The sequence below is a fragment of the Osmia lignaria genome, chromosome 12 (assembly GCF_051020975.1).
Source record: "Osmia lignaria lignaria isolate PbOS001 chromosome 12, iyOsmLign1, whole genome shotgun sequence".
Taxonomy (NCBI): domain Eukaryota; kingdom Metazoa; phylum Arthropoda; class Insecta; order Hymenoptera; family Megachilidae; genus Osmia; species Osmia lignaria.
Window position 1 is genome coordinate 3,088,100 of NC_135043.1, and position 19,040 is coordinate 3,107,139.

The 19,040-nt window shown below is 34.3% G+C and overlaps 2 protein-coding genes across 6 annotated transcripts in view; one reads left to right on the forward strand and one right to left on the reverse strand.

Annotated features, from left to right (window-relative positions):
* Nucleotides 1-5: 5 nt before the first annotated feature.
* On the forward strand, nucleotides 6-10,398 carry Pkc98E (Protein kinase C). 3 transcript variants are annotated; one of them, XM_034321293.2, is made up of 9 exons: nucleotides 11-1,217; nucleotides 1,845-1,905; nucleotides 1,968-2,193; nucleotides 3,030-3,061; nucleotides 3,657-3,727; nucleotides 3,806-3,947; nucleotides 4,026-4,595; nucleotides 4,676-5,271; nucleotides 5,343-10,398. In XM_034321293.2, exons 1-9 carry the CDS (start codon nucleotides 888-890, stop codon nucleotides 5,505-5,507), a joined length of 2,193 nt encoding a protein of 730 aa, XP_034177184.1. In that variant the 5' UTR covers nucleotides 11-887; the 3' UTR covers nucleotides 5,508-10,398. The 3 variants fall into 3 exon arrangements, with proteins under 3 accessions (XP_076547319.1, XP_034177183.1, XP_034177184.1); XM_076691204.1 differs by having other exon boundaries at nucleotides 6-1,217; nucleotides 1,980-2,193; nucleotides 3,657-3,947; XM_034321292.2 differs by having other exon boundaries at nucleotides 8-1,217; nucleotides 3,657-3,947.
* Nucleotides 10,399-15,427: 5,029 nt separating this feature from the next.
* Myo81F (unconventional myosin 81F) overlaps nucleotides 15,428-19,040 on the reverse strand; it is a 37,019-nt gene continuing 33,406 nt past the window's right edge. For all 3 annotated transcript variants that reach the window (XM_034321281.2, XM_034321280.2, XM_076691195.1), the window contains 3 exons: nucleotides 18,701-18,978; nucleotides 18,176-18,625; nucleotides 15,428-18,102 (listed from right to left, as the gene is read on the reverse strand). In XM_034321281.2, the coding sequence (XP_034177172.1) occupies nucleotides 17,893-18,102; nucleotides 18,176-18,625; nucleotides 18,701-18,978 (938 nt within the window). In that variant the 3' untranslated portion in view covers nucleotides 15,428-17,892. The remainder of the gene's footprint in view (nucleotides 18,103-18,175; nucleotides 18,626-18,700; nucleotides 18,979-19,040) is intronic.

The following is a 19,040-nucleotide window of genomic DNA, read 5'->3' on the forward strand; positions in this document are numbered from 1 at the left end:
TGACCAATCGAGCGGTTCGGGTCGGTGGGGTTGTCCAGGGACGATAAACGAGTGTTTATCGCGATACGCCGTTGTTTCTAAACTGTGAAATAAGATTTTCGGATGTAACTCGTGTTCGAACGTTCAGTGACACGAAGACTAAAGAAAGAATTATAAAAAAAAAAAGACCATAGAGTAGGATCCAAGAAAGAAAAAGGAACTTAATGGCTTTCAGTAAATCGGAAATACATGGACAGGTCTTGCACTCGCGAACGGGGCGCCTCGCAATAAGCAGCATCGCCTCTCGTTCGCTCGTCCTGCATCCACCTCCTCAGTGTCTCGACTACGACAATAGGCTCCTCTTGTTGCTGGCACCGCAAATTCTGTTTCCGTTTCCGTATCTGTTATGCGTGAACGCGACAAGAGTCGAGTGTTTATAACTGAACGGTGCTGGTGGCGGTGACGAAGGGAAAGGGAAAGGGAGGAGGAGAAAGAGAAGGGGAAGAAACTTGGACGCGAGATAAAGAGAGAAAGAGAGTAACGGAGAAGGAGAGAGAGCCAAAGGCTCGTCGGACGAGATATTCGAAGCGGTGCGCCACACATTTCTACGGAAGGTCGTATTTACCGCGGGAACCTATTTGTGAAGTCATTCAGAGGTTTTGATATTGTATAGACATATACATATGTATATATATCAAACCTTCCAGCGATCGCTTCCACCTTAGAACTCGTTATAAAACAGTGATCCGATCTAAGTTGACTCAGGCAAATAGTTGACTCGAATCTGGATAACCTGATCGCACAATTCGAAGTGTCAGCTCGTCGACAGGCGTGACAGCCCGTCGACTGGGTCGTCCGTCCTCTGTCCTCCCCTTCTTGCTACTACCGGGTCATACAACTGATTCACAATGTTCACCGGGACGATGAAGATCGAAATATGCGAAGCAGTCGGGCTAAGGGCGACTGACAAGCAACGAAAGTTTTGGCAAGATGAACCTATACTCGACCCTTATGTTCAACTAGACGTTGACGAGAATCATCTCGATCGCTCGTCTACCAAACCGAAAACCTTCGATCCGGTATGGAACGAGAGTTTCACCCACGAAGTCCAAGATGCGGTAATGCTTGGACTGACTGTCTTCCACGATGCGGCATTACCGCCGGATTATTTCGTCGCGAACTGCAGTATTCCTTTCGAGGAGCTTGTCAGCAGAAATGACAAGACTGCAGATTTTTGGGTTGGTTTCAAATACGATTATGTACTTTCATTTTAAAATGCATTTTTCTTTCATTTTTCTACTAGACTTACAGAATGTAACATTTCTATATTTGAACTTGAACTTTTAATTTATAATTAATTGGTTTGAGTTCATTTCATGTTGACAGTTGAATGCTTTTTGTTGATGTACATATGCATAGTAGACAGGTAACTTGTAATCTTTGTTTGGGTGCCTTTTTTATTATGACATTATAGGACCATTCAAGGCAACCTGATAAGATTATGTCAATAAAAACTAAAGCAGAGAAAGATAGAAGATAGATGTTTTTTAGATCTGAAATTCTTAATGTCTAAACATCAAGTTTCTTTAAGATGTTGTAAATTCATAGAAATTAGAAACGTGTAAAGGATTAGTGATGTTTGAATTATATTGCTGTCAAAATGATATCAAAATAGTTATTGTACTCTTATTGTTATTTATACATTGCTTTTAGTACTAACAATTTATAGTTTATTCTTTAATAAAGTAGAATTTTAATTAATACTTCTCTTTTAAATGTATTTTATGCCCCTAGTGGGCATAACATTTATTTCAAAATAATACTGTTTACCATAAGTTATCAATGCGAAATGAAACTCATTTTAGGTTGATCTTGAGCCTCAAGGAAAACTCAGAGTTAGGATTGATCTTAAGTGGAATGATCAAGGTAAGCAGTAGGTAATACTTAGAGCAGTGCATGTAGGATATATTTTCATAATAATATTTTAGATCGACAAACAGGCTGTGGTGCAGGTGACGGGGAAAGTATCGGAGGCAGAGGTGGTGGAAGCATCACTTCAGGAAAAGAACCCAGGAGGGAGTTCAAAGAACGACAGGGTTTCAACAGGCGAAGGGGTGCAATGCGACGCAGGGTTCATCAAGCAAATGGTCATAAATTTATGGCTACCTTCCTGAGACAACCGACTTTCTGTTCTCACTGCCGTGAATTTATATGGTATGTTTTGTAGCAATCATATATATATATATATATGTATATATATATATATATATCAAAAATATCTTGCTTAGGGTTTAGTTCACAAGCACACTAACATTAATTCAATACATTTACTAATTTAAATCATTTCATGATACAAAGTATTATGAGCTTAATTTGGTGTGCCTGCTTTTAAATAATTTTCATCAAAGTTATTTCTTGTGCACACCAAATTAACATGGAATTTGGGTATTTTGGATAAGTTTCAAGGTGTGGAACTTGCATGTTTCGGTTTTTGGTTCTTTATAATCTACAGTACTATCACTGAAAAAATATATGGCTTTTCCAGACATTACCTAAACAATTCCTCCAAATACATATTTTTCTTAATTAAGTATCATAACAAATATATAATGAATAATTCTTCGATTAACTTGTTAGCATATAACATGGTATCTGGAGTATGGAAATGAAAACTTAACAAACATATTAGGTATATTGACTTTCAAAGTTTCATTTTCTCTGTCTCTTCCTTTATATGGTAAGGCAATAGTTACTAGTAGATATATGTTAATGGAATCGGTTTAACCAGGAATAGGCTGCATGCATTGGTTTTGCAAGCACATACTACATTTAAAAATTAACATCATGTTGTAGTATTTGTATACAATCATTCTTTAGTATAATAATAATTTTAAGAAAATGAGGTAGAAAGAAATCAAAATGGCAATAGAAAATTAAAAAAGAAATAGCATAAACATCTAATTATGGTTCATGGCCCAAGAAAGCATACGTATGTGTTTTATGAGGGTTACAAGGAGATGATGTGATGTGTTTTGTCTGTTGTATTTCAGGGGCTTGGGCAAGCAGGGCTATCAGTGTCAAGGTGAGAAGACACATACACGTTATTAACAGATATTATAATTATATATATGCTTGCTCTACCTTTGTGTGAACATATGTTTATCTAGGTGTGTGTATGTGTACTTAGTTTTTTATAAAAGAAAAGAAAAAGTTAAAGTATTTAGAACATTCAGAAAATTTCATAATTAAATTCAAACACGTTTAATTTGGCCCATGGTTCGATACTTGATGCTGTGCTTTCTGTAACAATACTTGCAAAATGAAATTTAATATTTGCAATACATTGTTCAAGTTCTTATTGCAAACTGTGATTAACATGGTACTAAGAGGGGGAAAATATTTCATTGCATGTTTTTAAGTATAAAATATAACAGACCATTAACAGGTTTCAGTGATTTCATTTTATCACATCCTTAGAATTCATATTCTATTTTTAATGTTCAAGCTTATACTGTTTCCTATGGCAAGACTATCACAACATCCACCAAATTTTATTTATGCTTGTCATCTTAAATCAGTGCGTTTAATCACGCATGCAGCCAGCTTCGGTCATGCTATACTTAATGTTATACATGTACGAAAGTTTGTGTATTAAATTAGAAATTATTATGTTTCAGTTTGCACATGTGTTGTTCATAAGAGATGTCACAAGTTAGTTATTACAAAATGCCCAGGCATGAGAGACGAGGTAATGATAAATTTATTTCGTATTCGTATTCTAATGGAAGTTGAATTATCTAACGTTTCATTGGTATTGGATTTTCAGTCAAGTCAAGATACAGAAAGTCCACGTTTCAGTATAGATATGCCACACCGTTTTGTTGTTCATAATTACAAAAGATTTACTTTTTGTGACCATTGCGGTTCACTCTTGTATGGTTTGTTTAGACAAGGCTTACAATGTGAAGGTAATTTTCTAATTTTTTAAATACAAGATGATTTATACGAACACGCATCTAAACCTTTTCACTTTCTTTTTCGTATAGCTTGTAATATAAATGTTCACAAGAGATGCCAGAAAAATGTAGCGAATAACTGTGGTATTAATACTAAAGCTATGGCTGAAATTTTAAGTACAATGAATATATCACCTGATAAACAAATAAAAACTCCAAAGATTAATTATAGAACAACAACTTGTCAATCTGGTCAAACACCTACGACTGTAACAGTAACAGACACGTTACCAACAGATAATTCACAATCGGTTCAACAAAAAACAGAAGAGAGACCGGTTATCGTTACCGAGAATGCAGTACCTGCTAGCGAAAATGAAGTTAGAAAGTTTGGTATCGATGACTTTAATTTTATCAAAGTTCTTGGTAAAGGTAGTTTCGGAAAGGTGATGCTAGTGGAACGGAAAGCAAATCCTGATGAAGTATACGCTGTAAAAATTCTAAGGAAAGATGCAATCATACAGGACGACGATGTGGATTGTACAATGACGGAAAAAAGAATTCTGACTCTAGCAGCAAAGCATCCTTTCCTCACAGCCATTCACAGTTGCTTTCAAACAAACGACAGATTATTCTTTGTTATGGAATACGTGAATGGAGGTAAAAATCCACCGAAGAAAACGTTTACATCGTTAAACAGTATTTCAGGAAAAAAAGTTAATATATTTTCTTTGATTTAGGTGACTTAATGTTTCATATTCAGAGAGCTCGAAAATTCGACGAAGCAAGAGCACGCTTCTATGCAGCAGAAGTAACCCTTGCATTGCAATTTCTTCATAAACATCATGTTATCTATCGAGATCTTAAATTAGACAATATATTACTTGACCAAGAGGGTCACTGTAAACTAGCAGACTTTGGAATGTGCAAAGAGGGTATCGTCGAAGGGAAGACAACAACAACAACATTCTGTGGCACTCCAGATTACATTGCACCTGAAATTCTTCAAGAATTACAGTATGGAGCTAGCGTGGATTGGTGGGCACTGGGTGTTCTAATGTACGAGATGATGGCTGGTCAACCACCCTTCGAAGCAGATAACGAGGATGATTTATTCGAATCTATTTTACGGGATGATGTGCTTTATCCAATTTGGATTTCAAAGGAAGCAGTGTCGATTTTAAAAGGATTCATGACAAAGAATCCTGCCAAAAGATTAGGTTGTGTTGCTGCGAATGGCGGAGAAAATGCTATAAAAGCTCATCCATTTTTTCAAGAAATGGATTGGGATGCCCTTGAAGCGCGCAAAGTAAAACCACCGATCAGGCCAAAAATTGTAAGTTTATATTTTACAATAGTAAAAAAATATGGATGTACATTGTTTTAATTACTCATTTGATTGTACAGAAAAGTAAAAAGGATGCCATGAACTTCGACACGGAATTCACTAAAGAAGATCCAGTATTGACACCAGAGGACCCAGACGAAGTGAGCTACATCAATCAAGAAGAATTCCAAGGCTTTTCTTTCGTCAACAAAGACTTCAATCCTGCCAGGTTTGGAGCACAATAAAAAGTAAGAACAAACGGGGTAAACAAGAATGAGGATACAATGTTAATATTCGTCTCAATGCTTCTTGCTTGGAAAATTGGCGAACTTGCCAATCCGCAAAGCTGAACATCAGCGTTTCGAAACTGCTCGGAGTCTCCTTTGAAATTTTTATCTCAATTGGAGATAACATTCTATCATTGGAAACAACGTTCAAGCTATTGGGGGAAAAATCAGTGGCGGGGAAATTCGGAAATTTTCACGTTTTTTTCTATATCATCATTACGGGAATATTGATTGCAAGTATGACGCTAATTTAGCAGGAGAAAATGTGTATTTGGATCCAAGTATCTCAAGGTCTGACTAAATCATCATTTTCTTTCCATTTTTCTTTTGAAAAGCGGACGAGCGTGTTCGAGAGGAAACGCTAATGAGAGATCCAATTCATGATGGTTAATAGAGAAAAAAATGTACTTTAGAATCAAGTACCGATCAAGGAAATTAGTACAAAAAAGAAAAAAGAAAGTCATTTTCGATGGCATAGCGATAAAGGTCGCTGGGCGATCTGATCATTTCTGTTGAATTGATATTCTTACAAATTATGTATAATACTGTTAGAAACTCTACAGAAACTATTTAGAAGACAGAGGAAGAAGATTCGAATCGATAAGAACTTTTTTCTTAATCGTATATTTCGTTCCCTCTCAGAGCGCTTATAGAGGACTTCCTCTAGATGTTTTATACCAATAACGAAAAAGTAATTTGCACAGGAACAACCTTGAGTCTGGAACGACAAGAAAAACGAAACATTGATGTTGTTACAATTCATTTGTCAATCAAGATTCAGTTCGATGGAAATATTTTCTGATTTACAGACTCATGGTTTATCGTGTTACGAAGACTTGACACTTATGTGTTTGTTTTTTAACGCTTACGTATGTACTTAGTTTCATTGAAATGATTTTCTCATAGCGACGGAAGACGCGACAACCGATAATATCAAGTAATATTGCTTAAAAAGTAAGTCGAGTTTTAAGTCTTAGCGTAGTGTGTCGAATCACTAGTGATCAAGACTGAAACGTAAAAGCTGGGCTTAAGTTTTAAGTAAAAACCAGCAGGCGCAATTATAAATGTCGAGTCTGTAAATCCTGTGCATATAAATAGTATAGAGTAACTATTAGATGAAAGGAAGAAATACCGAGAAGTTGTACTCCAGTTCGAACGAGAATTTCGAACGGTTTCAAACTTTTCGTCGAGCTTTAATCCCAGAGGATCATCTCGCAGCGCTTCTCCGATAGAGTTTAAAATAAAGAACCATGCTCGCTTGGTGAAGATCGAGCAGGATACGATCTGACCAAGTGGTCATGGTGTTTCATACTTAAAAAAAAAAACTATAAAATTTTAAGGGATAATAGACGCGACGGTGTCCACTGGTGGTCACCGTCAAAGTTAACACAAAATAATATATATATACATACGTATGTATAACACGTATAACTTAACTTATTTTAATATACGCCTAAAGTATAACAAAATAGAGAGGAAAAGAGGGAAAATGGAGTGGACAAAGGAAGACTCGAAACAATGAAACTTAATCGCGTGAAATTTTCAATGTTACACGTGAATTAATGAAGAAACAAAAGGAACAAAAAAAAGAAAAATGTCCACCTAGCGATATTGATGCACCTTCCAGAATCTTCGTACGTGTTGTCTCTAGTTAGGTGTTCTATAAAGCTTGAAGCATCAATTTCGTGTACTTAAAATTAGGAAACAGCTGAAAGCTCTTTAGGTATACGTATTAAGCGATCAAATAGTCAAGCCTTATTTGCAGCGTGCAAAAACGCTTAAAGTGCGTTTTCAAAATAGAAATCGATGAACGGTTACACGCTGGCTCGGGTTTTCGACTCGAACGGGTTGGACAAAGATAAAATTATCCGCGATAGAAGGGAGAACGATTTCCTGGATGTTATAAAGAGAGAGAAAAAAAGCAAAATACTCTATAAATCATCAGAGTTTACATCAAAGATTCGTCATTCAAATATTCCCAATCGAATTGCGACTTTAAATCGTGAATGAATCACCGATACACGTATCGATTCGATTATTAATCCTTGATGTAAACTTCGAATCGTCGTTGATAGTTTTAAACAGAGAATTTAAACGGTAATTAGTAATAATAGCGTAACATTTAGTAATAATAAATACATTTTAGTGATGATAAATTCGAACCGCGACGAAATCGCGCGCAGTTAAATGCGAACAGAGATAAGAAAATATTTTAACACTGTCGCGGGATAAGTTACTAGGCGACGAAAGAATTCAGCCCCAGATTTTGTAATCTAGTGACTTGTTCCGACGATGGAGTACATTAATTCGGTGTCGTGTATAATTGTCATCGTATCATACGTTTTTATGTCCTTCGTAGATATTAGATCCAGTAAAAAGAAAAAAAGAAATCACTTTGTGCTGCCATCTGTGTACTTCGAGCTTGTGCAGAACTCGAAGTACAAGGAATGCAGTATCGAGACGAAAATCGAGGTGATTAAAAAACAATATTCCAAAACCCACGACACGACGTATGGTACTTTTGTCGCACGATCTTAGAAAGTACAAGATGAATTAATGTATGTAAAATATAGTGTATAATCTACTCACGATGCTGCTTTCAAGAGAGCTGTATCGTGCACTGATCATCGCATGTAAATGTAGCTGATCGTAAACCTTTTTACGGCTTTTGCTTGCATAGCAATAATTACTGACCAGTGACTATAGTATCTAATCGATGTATCGATCGATGGATCGATATCACTCTCCGTGTACCAAAATTCGAATGCTGAATCCATGTCATCGATGAATCTCTTATATAATTATTGTTGACCTAGAGTTTATACTTAATTAATAATGTAATCATTACGAGGAGTCGATATGTAGTTATCTTTGTTAATGTGTATTTTAATGGAAGAATTATATGTGAAATAATTTTCCAAAAGAATATTGACATGGAACAGCAATCGGTTTGTTCATCCACATTCGTAAATCTAGTCAGAACGAGAATGCAGAGGCCAATTTGGCTCGATATTTCGGGCTATGAAGGTTATTGTTTTACATTCGAGAGACAAGTTAGTCCGGCCTACGCTTAAAAAAAAGACGGTTTCGTGCGTTATTCGAACAGGCAATTAATATTATACATATACGTGTACTTATCGTTACGTTTAGAATGATCGTGTAACGATTATCTCACACGTACAAAAGAACGAAAAAAAAAAAAAAAAAAAAAAAATAGAACGAGCACTTTATCGTCGCTATAGGGTTTCTTTTTCCTTTTTTTACACGGCGCGTTTTAGATGTATCTTTTTTTGGTTGTAAATCCGTTTTTGTCAAAAATATAATTCTCGATGAAAATGGTGTGTGCAAATAAATAGGAAACGTAACGATTGCCGTCCTAAACACATCGATACGTCGAGCAAGGTTAATCGATTTTCTTTCGACTTTGTGGTTATGTGTAAGAAAGATAAGCCATTGATTTATAGCTTTCAATTTAAAGTTCTACGAATTCTGATCCGTCGAAATTACCAAATGAAAGATAGTATTCGTTAAAACAAGTTGTTTAACAATCGAGGAATAATCTGTTTGTTATAGAACAGGATTTCTAGGGAAAATTTAAAATTGTTGCAAGATCATACTATTGTTCTTGTCGCAATGATCATCGAGCTGACAAAAACGGATTGTATGTATATTTTGTTTAGAAACGTGTGACGTTTCGTTTATCATATTGTTTCACAGTATTTGTAATTTTGAACAAGTATTCTTGAGATTGCGCGTGGCTAAGCTGCGTCCATGTTGAAATAGCAAAAGATACTTAATATATTTTTATAATTTTTCGCAAACCTCTTTTTTTTATCAAAACTTTTTCCCCGTTAGAGTTTTTTGTATACTTTTGCTATAAAAGCGATCAAATCTTTTCCATTTCACGAAGGGAACTATCGTCATCGATTCTGTAGTGTATAAGAATTGGCAAAATTTACCTGGAAAGTGTTGTAAACGATAGTATTCTTTATAAAGCGCCGACTCTCTCCAACATTAAAAACAAAAAAGATAAAAAAGAAAAAAAAACAATTATCCCCGTGAGATTTTTGTAATCACTAGTCAATCGTGTTAAATAGGACGTGTTGTTTTCACCATCGATGAAGGTTGATTACTGCCGCGTTACCGGATGTTGGGACCGCGCGTACCCAACAGTCACGTGACGCGATTGTTGTTTGAAAAAGCGCGGGAAAACGTGACTTCGTCGATGAATATGTAAAATGAGCCAACGATTAGGCAACAAAAGTAACGTTGATGTACGTAAATTTAGCACACGAAGTGGTATATGAAGTTATAAAATAAATATATAGATATATATATATATATATATAAATAAATTATATGTTATATAAATTAAGAAGATGATAAAAGAGAATTAATATTGTTGCAATATACAGTTCTAAGTAGGGTCACACGTGACTATCGATGGTGGTACCTTTCCTTTTTAGAATATAATTTATAAAAAATGACATATGTACGTACACGTGTATATATCTCATTTCTTATAAATATAAATATAAATATATAAATATTACGAGGAAAATAGCAAATGTATATATTTATAAATATATATAAGCGACGAGAATAAAAAAAATCTATCTATATACATAAATATGATATATTTATAAATATATATGACGTATTATTAATATTAAAAATATCGTAATTAGGCATAACGTCGTATTCTTTATGTTTCTTCAGACCTATGTTAAAATCCGTCATTTTTCTTTCCATTTCAACGATCTTGGTTTACTTTTTCGTTTATGGAAACGCAAGCAATTACGAACTTAAAAAAAAAAAAAAAAAAAAAAAAAAACAACAACAACAAAAAGGGACCAATGTCGCTGAAAACGAACGAACATCGTGGATTTTATCCTGGGTCTGAAAGATATCAGGAAGCCGTACAAAAGAGAATCTGTAAAAGCATTAAAAAAAAATGAGAGATTACGACAAAATAAATTCTGTATACCGTACTTAAATATCGCCTGTGCACAGTGTTGGGTAAAAAAGATATTCTAAAAACGTAAAAAAAGAAAACAACATGCTTCGAGAAAGTCTTTTGAGAAAATCGCGATGAATTACCACCGGCTCCTCTTTCGTGTGTGTTAAGCAATCATCATATCTGTCGATCACGATGATGTACTTTGTAATAATAACATTAATAATAATGATATAGTAATAACAATAATAATGTAAAATTGTGTGAATATAGTTTAGATACGGGAGAAATTATAGAAAAAGCGTTGAAAATACGAGAAACAGGTCCTCTTTGACTATATAAAATGATGTACCAGTAGTTACTGGGCTCGTGTAATTTGTGTTCGAACATGAAGCTTAAAAGCAATCAACAGAAATCAATAATTTTCATTGATAATGATTTTTCAATGCTTTGAAGTTTCATCTTGGTTCTTGGCGCGCATACACATGCGTGAAACCAGATTCATGCACGCACAAATTCAAAGTCAATTTTATTTGATTTTCGTTGGAAAAGTGAATGTAGTAGAATTCAGGTATCAATCCTTTAGCAGACAAGACAGTGATCGGCATCGATATAACAAAATTTTATCAGAAGAATTTCTTCTTCGAATTTCAAAATTTGTCTCCGTTGCAATGCAATATGCAATGCAACTAAATATGAAACATGATAATTGCAAATGCATTCCAAAGTTGTCTGATGTCCGCGAAAGGGTTAGACGCACAAATGTGTTTTACAATGAAAGACACTTTTTCAGCTTAACTCGGATAGGTACAATAGGGTCCGTCTTAAGAAACGAACGAACAGAATCAGAAATCGGACTGGATACTGATTTCCGCGTGCTTTTATCCTTGAGAAAGAATATAATCAAGAGAGTCTTATTCTTCGACGAAAGCAACCGTCCGTATGAAAAACAAAAGGATGAGAGAAAGAAGAGCCGAGATTTTGCTACTCTGACGAACGAGTAGCGATCGCTGTGTTAGTTGTATTTAAAATATGTCTCGTTAAATTTTATATAATGCGTTACCGTATCGTTACCAATTGTAGATTCTGTAAAAGCTCCTTGTGTGTACCTTTCATTGTTGCGGTACTCTTTTCACACGTTTCACTTGTGAAAAGAAGCGGTTGCGAGATGATTCATTTTGTTAACCGAGTACCTAGATGTCACCTTGAAAGAAAAGATAAAGAGATATGGAAGGTGCACTGCTTCTTCTTGTACGGTATCTTGGACTTAAAAATTTCTTTGAAAGTAAAATTCTTCGTGCTGCATTTAAATTTCCTTTCAGTTACCTGAAATGAAAAGAAAAAAAATTACGTTACCATTGGTCGACGCACACGTGCGATATTGTTTAAGCGTGAATTTAGGGAACAAACATTTATTTTTATAATAAGCACCGAAAAAGCTGGTCGTTCGTCGGACGTTAAATGTACTTGATTAATGTATAAATCCCATTCGTTGCTTTACAGAATGTATGTATATACTTGTTTTATCGTCCATGAGTTTCCTGCAAATGAATTGCGCCATTAGTATTTAGAGAATTTGTAATTTGCAAGCTTGTAACTATGCAATTTATGTTTCGACGAGAACGTTTATTCGTTTAGAGTTTATGAATGTTTCTGACGAGAAGAATAGTCTAGTTAATTATTAATCAACATCTTGTGAACCATTCATTTCATTTATAATCATTAATACTTTGACTTTATCATTCTTTAGTCAATTAGTTACAATGTCAATATTAAAATTTTGACAAATACATAAATTCCATGAAGTACTCAAAGTGTTAAAAATATCATTTATCTGATAAAAATTATTTGAAAAATGATTTGACATTGGTACACAAGGTATTGAGCCATCCTGAGCCATTAGCATCGATGTGTCAAAGCGAAATGTTATTATTTTGATAAAAATCCAAGCGATCCGATAAACTTAGAGTTTCCAGTTTCATCGATTATGTCGAACTTAGTATAGCTTCTCGCGAAACTACACACGTCCAATCGCAGTTTTTCCTTCTGATGAGATTTATCGTAAATCTACCTGACTCTTAATCCTATTTTCCAATGTTGAACATACACATCAGTGATTGTTGCAGAGTCGAAAAGTCCGAAGTCTAATTTATAAATGTGATAGAAAAGCGCACGAGCAGAGATTTATTGTTCACAATTTTACACGTGTACACTTTGTAATTACACTGACGCAATTATTGAATTACTTTATACGAAGCACATTGTTGATTATCTAATTAAATATTTTCTTTTCATTCAAACAGAGAATAAAGAGTTTAAGCTGCTCGTGCGCAGAAAAAAACTGTATTAGCGAATGTTATAAATGAACATTATTTATTTCTCGATTGTATTTATATATCGTTAACCGTAGTGAGTTTAAATAGTGATTTACGGAAGTGTTATCTGGTGCTGAATATTGATATATCTAAATGATGTTTCAGGCTCGAATCGAGGTGTCGAATTACAATTAAATACCTTTTCGTTAATTGTATACGCAACTAATGTCTTCGAGAAAACGAATTTTTTGTTAACTCGGTAATATATTGAATTCAATGAACCAGCCACTTGTTACTCGTTGCTTGGGGAGTGGTGATTTCGTGTGCAAAAATCACTACTGCCGATAAGCGTAATCAAGTTGGCTTGATTTCAATCGTATTACCGTCGTAATAAAAAGCTAATTCTATTTTCAAAGGATAATGTAGATAATTGAAAACTGCTATATCGGTAACCAACCTGAAATGAATACTTATCTCAGTCTATTTACTAGTAAAGAAACGAAGCATTTATACAAAAGGATTATCTGTAGAAGTAGATATAATTCTATTTTCTTACATTTTCTCGATTCGAACCTAGAAACACGCCGGTTATTGTATATGGCGACTATTACTCTCTTAGCTACGATTCGTTATGTGCGTATTGTAAATTTTAACGATTGTGAATGTATTTTTACTTACGTTTGCACGAATCCCATGCTTTTACTTCTTTTTATTTTCTATTTCGTTCGAAGCATTCCTATTGATAATCTCGCGGGCATTATTTCCCATTTGTTGCTTCCCGTAGAGAACACATTTACCGACCGGCATTTAAATACGCGTAATCGTGATGTATTAAAATATTTCGTAAATCAAGATGTATTTTAATATGTACCGAAATGAAAGAGAGGAAGTATAAAACATGCGATTGATTAATAATCGATTCAGTTGCTTGTTTCGTGCATATGCGTCGGAAATACATTACCAGTCCCCAATCGATGAAGATGTGTCTCTCGTTGTCAACCGGAAGTTGAAAGCCGCATTACGAGAGAACGGCATTGTATGAAAGACGCTTTCGATGTTCTGTGACAAAACAGTGAGTCCTATATGAGGCTAATCTTAGTATGATAAGCAAAAGCCCTTTGCACTCGATGTTTCTTTCGATGTACGTTACGTAAACAAAAATCGGATTTAATGAAATATAAAAAATAATTTTGAAATGACCGATCATATGTTTATATGATGTAAAGTTCTCTTTCCACATTACCAAAGCTACTTTAGACCCGCCGATTGCCAGAAATTGAAAATATATTATTTTCAAAGACAGTACTTCATGTTATAAATGGAAATAATTATTTGCCTTAACACGTTTGCTGCAGGACCTGAGAAACGATTAAGGTAACAGATAAGGTAAGGATACAAAAGCAATATAATTTATTACTTCATCTTTGTCAAAATGGATTAACTCTGATAACAGAACATTCTATTTTTACAAGTGAAATTTAAAAATAATTTATGTTCTATCGATTGTATATATATTTTGTATGAAATTATAATTATGCACAAATTTCAGTTTTAATCCATTGTAGCAAAGATGAAGAAAAGAAATAAAAAAGAAGCTCTAACTCATTTTAAGGCTCTTTACGGGGATATCTTTGAAAAAATTTTCTTAAAAGCTCCATATATTTGATCAAATTTATGACTTTATCAACATACGTTTCGTAAAAGCACCATCTATTCATAGACGAGTAAACAGCAGTTTGCTAAAAGTTTCAATCTAAAAGAATTAGCATACTTCCGTCAATTTGATGCACTTAGGAACGTGGGAAGGGGACCTGAAAATTTAACCGGAAGTAAAAGCTCATCTACAACTAAACATATACCACTAGTTAAATACACTAATTTCTGTTGAACTTACTTTCCATTTGTTTTAGCGTTTATTTTTTATTTCTTAATAATATTTATTTTATTATACCTAAATATTTGTGTATGACGTGATTGCCTCTGTGATTGCTGTATAACCTCGTTTTATAATTACAAACTAAACGGGTGCATATATTTAATGTTAAACCATAATTAACGAGGAATCCATTTTGCTGCAAATACACGGGCAATCGTGAACAAGAAATTAGCACTGTTAATTGTCTAATTATTGTGTACAAAATTATGAATAAAAAAATAATGTATACATATATACACTGAAACTCGTGTTTTAAATTATCATACCTCCGCAACCTTTCAAATGAAACACTGGAATATTTCAAATTTATTAAATATCTTCTGACATCTTTTTTCTTCAAATATCTATTAAAAAAAGAAACTCTTGTTATTTGCAATATTAAAGCTTCGCTTTCTTTTTATTGTATTCTTATACATAGCTGGAGTATATTAATAATCTATATATATTTATATATTTATATTTATGTTCATATTTATATTTATATAATAGTATGTATATTTCCTCAATATCGCGTGTAAGCGTGTAAACTCACCATATGTATCTTTGTACGTGTTCCTCCAAGTTTACAACAAAGTTTCATGTGTGTCTTTCGTATGTAGAATTGTGTGTAACTCGTGGTGTGCGTATCGTCTATGCGTGTCTATTTATTTATACGTATATACAGTGTCGCTTGTTTTTTTTTTTTTTTTTTTTTTTTTTTAAATATTTCAATATAACATCATCAACCAATAATTTATTTCGCTTAAGTTACACATATAGGGAACCACATACCTCTTCCCTCTTTGTTTCCTTTTTTCTTTTTTTAAATATCATCCATGCGTTGCAAATCACATCCTGAATTCGTACATTTTTTCTTTCTCTCCCTCTCACACACGCAACCAACTCTTCATCATCCTGTTCTTTCTTTCTTTTATTAGTTAACACGAAGTCTCACTCGTTAAACAGCTCTCGAAGACTAAGGACACCCAAAGCGGATCACAGTCTGTCTGCATTCGTCGAATCTTAGCCAAACTTTCGGAAAGAAAATCGGAATAAATATAGATTACAGAGAAATACCACCAACTTTTTCCATTTCGTCGAATCCTCGATCTTGTTCCACCTGCTTCATCCATTGATCCATGATTAAATAACTCTCTGATCCTTAAGTACGCGCGTTACAATGTTTTCACAACAGCGCCCATTTAACCGACTATAATATTCTGGGCGGATAGTTATGTAAAAGATACAATACCGAAAAATTATTAATTTTTTTAATTTACTGCTTTTCTATGGTCTTAGACGTCAATCACGTGTAATTAACCCTCGTATGGCGGAGCTGGATCTTTGTCGACTCGACACATAATTTAGAATTTAATTTTTTTAGAGTTATTATTCTTCCAATATAGATTATTGATCTACGTTGCACCTGAATGTATACTTTTTGTATAAAAAAGTTATTAACCCAGCCATTACCATTCGACGGTTAAAGATTCAACAAGTGGTTCTTGTCTAGGGAATAAAATATTGGTCCAAATAAAATCAGAATATTTTTTTATGAACTCCAGTGTTCTATAAAAGACTTATACAATTAACCCTTTCTTGATTTTTTGTATTATAGCGCTAAACGTGTATAACTCGTTATCAAAAAAGTGATATTAATAAAAACTAACAATATTTCTACATGGTAAATTGTAAACAGTGTAGATTGAAGAATTTCAATTCTTTATACTAGTCCTCCAACTACATGTATGAAAAACGTTATTTGAAAGGGTTAAAATTACAGTTAGATATACAAGCGAGCTTTAAATTTAATTGATGTGCTGGGAATGTATCATTGAACACTGGAGGATTTAATGATTTCTTTTTTGCTTAGTATTTACACACCAAGATATTGAGCGATATTAATTTAAAAAAGAAAAATGTTTTCTGGACGCAATTTTATGGAATCGCGGATTTATTTCCGCGTGAACCATAATCTTATTACTTGATTTAATCTCATAATTGTAAATTTTACAAGAAAAGGGGGAATATTGTGATTGCCTATCAAATCAAGATCAGATTATCCTTTGACTTTCATTTAGAACCTGCTGAAATTTATCGTGTAATATGTAGCACTGTTTAAGATACATATCTATATCTTGACATCATTCAATGCTACACATTGTGTTATATTTTATATATAGAATATTATGTCTAATTGTAAGCATAATGATAGAGTGTATAATTTGCATTTAAATTTTGCATTAATTTAACGTCGATTCTAATATAGCAACTTTATATTATCGTCATCGTTGAACAGAGTGATTAACAAGTACGGAAAAATTAGAATCAATAAATTGGTCATTTTTGATATTAAAATGAATTGTGATGATCACAATAGAAAATGATATGCTGAAAATGTAGTACAATCGAGTGCCACTTAGACTTCCCCTGAAATCCCCTAAGTTCTTCCAAGACCAAAGGACAAGTGATGGATCGTTTTTGATCCCTACACTGGCTCTAAACCAAGAGAAGCCTACGTTGCACTCGACAACACCATAGATTAACAATATGTATGTACCCAATGAGCCAACGATTATTGCGTGTCACAGTTACTGCTGTATATCCTGCAAAAATTGTATAAAAAACACTGACGATCGTTCGTAAAAAAGGTAACAACAATGACGGACAAAATGGAAATAGAAATTCCCTACAACTTTAAAACTGTAATGGCAGTTATTTGTCGGTCGGTAATAACTCTTTCTTTCCGCGGCGGTAGCTATTTCTTTCGACGTCTCTCGAGCTCTAAGCTAATCGAATAAATACTGGAAGAAAGAAATTAGGCTAATGCCATCTCGTTGCGACGATACTTGTCGCTTGATAGGCCTTGCCAATAAAGCATTAATAACTGGATACACTTTGTCTTTCCACCGCAACCTGATACTGAATCTGTAAGAACACTAACACTAACTATAAAAATCAAATATAAAACATAGAAAACCTATTAGTCGTTTAAATAAATATTATATAAAATTACGAAAGATTAAAAGTATAGTTAAGACAAAGGCAAGTGTATGTTTGATTAATGCATAGAAGAAAGTTTCACATACAAATGGGTAATGCTTCGAGTATCAGGTCGAGGAGAAATATCGCACCTAATATAAGTTACCTAACCTTTTAACTAGCTTGTGATTGTATCACTGGAGCACCTCTGTGTAACACCGAAGCAGGTCGAGATTTACGACCACCTGCAGCAGTTGGGAGGTTCGTAGGTGGTTGAATCGGTTGTGTTATCTGTTGAGCTATTGCAGAATCTCTCTTTGGTACTTCCGGTGGTGAATGAAGGACATCCATATACTCCCGAATCAGATTTGCTATTTGGTGTGCCTAAAATTAAATAATATTCAAAGAATTACATCTCATAAAGCGTTTCTTCTGATCTCCTTGTAAGAATAATTACCTGAGATGTTGTAAGGATAACCTTGCTCTGCTTCTTGTCAGTACCAGTGATAATCATCAAACAACTAACAGCTGGGCTATAACTGAGAATACTGCTATATTCATAGGTACAAAGAGTGTTTCTGGAACGATGCTCCAGAAGATGAAGACCTTGCTGATCGACGGCCAACCACAAAACGCGTGGCCAGTTCGAAGTGAATGATTGCATAACATCAAATATCGTGGCTCTATGCAGTGGCCATGACTGGATTAAATTCAGGAATGCCTTCTTCGCTTCTGGCGGTGTCATTCCCCGTACAGATTGATGGTGTTGGAGAACACCTTCTATACATAAATTTGGAACCAGTCTTGTAGGTAGGCAGTGACTTGATATAGTGCGGTAATCGTGGTCCGTCACGGTGTCTTGACAATCACCGAGTTCCAACTGAGCTTGCAATGCCGTCAACATCATCTAAAAACAAATTGTTTGATAACGTAGGATCAGATTTGTTTATAGTATTATACAATTTGTAACATGATCACTTACAGCTTCCTTTTCAGTAATAGGGAAACGATCAGCACGTAAATCGTGCAGTACTTGATGATACAGTAACTCCTTCTCAACTGGATCTTCAAGATTCATATACTGATCAAGGAACAAGTGTTTCTTAAATAAGAAAAAGTGATGTGCGTGCTTTCTTTGAGATTGATTCTGTTGTGCGTTCGCTGTCCTGTAACGCTCCCATTTCGACATTACATCAGCGATCTTTTCTTCTGGTATCAGTGCTCTTTCTGTTGGCCCTAAGACTTCGTAGATAGCATAACCTATAAATTTCATATAGTAATATTATTGATATTAAATGTATGATAATAATTTAAACGAGATT

Bases quoted from the DNA above. Each gene is read 5' to 3' on its own strand.
- Pkc98E (XM_034321292.2), top strand. From the start codon at position 888: ATGTTCACCGGGACGATGAAGATCGAAATATGCGAAGCAGTCGGGCTA. The intron at 3,948-4,025 runs GTAATTTTCTAA...TTTTTCGTATAG, and splicing joins ACAAGGCTTACAATGTGAAG to CTTGTAATATAAATGTTCAC. The intron at 4,596-4,675 runs GTAAAAATCCAC...TCTTTGATTTAG, and splicing joins TATGGAATACGTGAATGGAG to GTGACTTAATGTTTCATATT.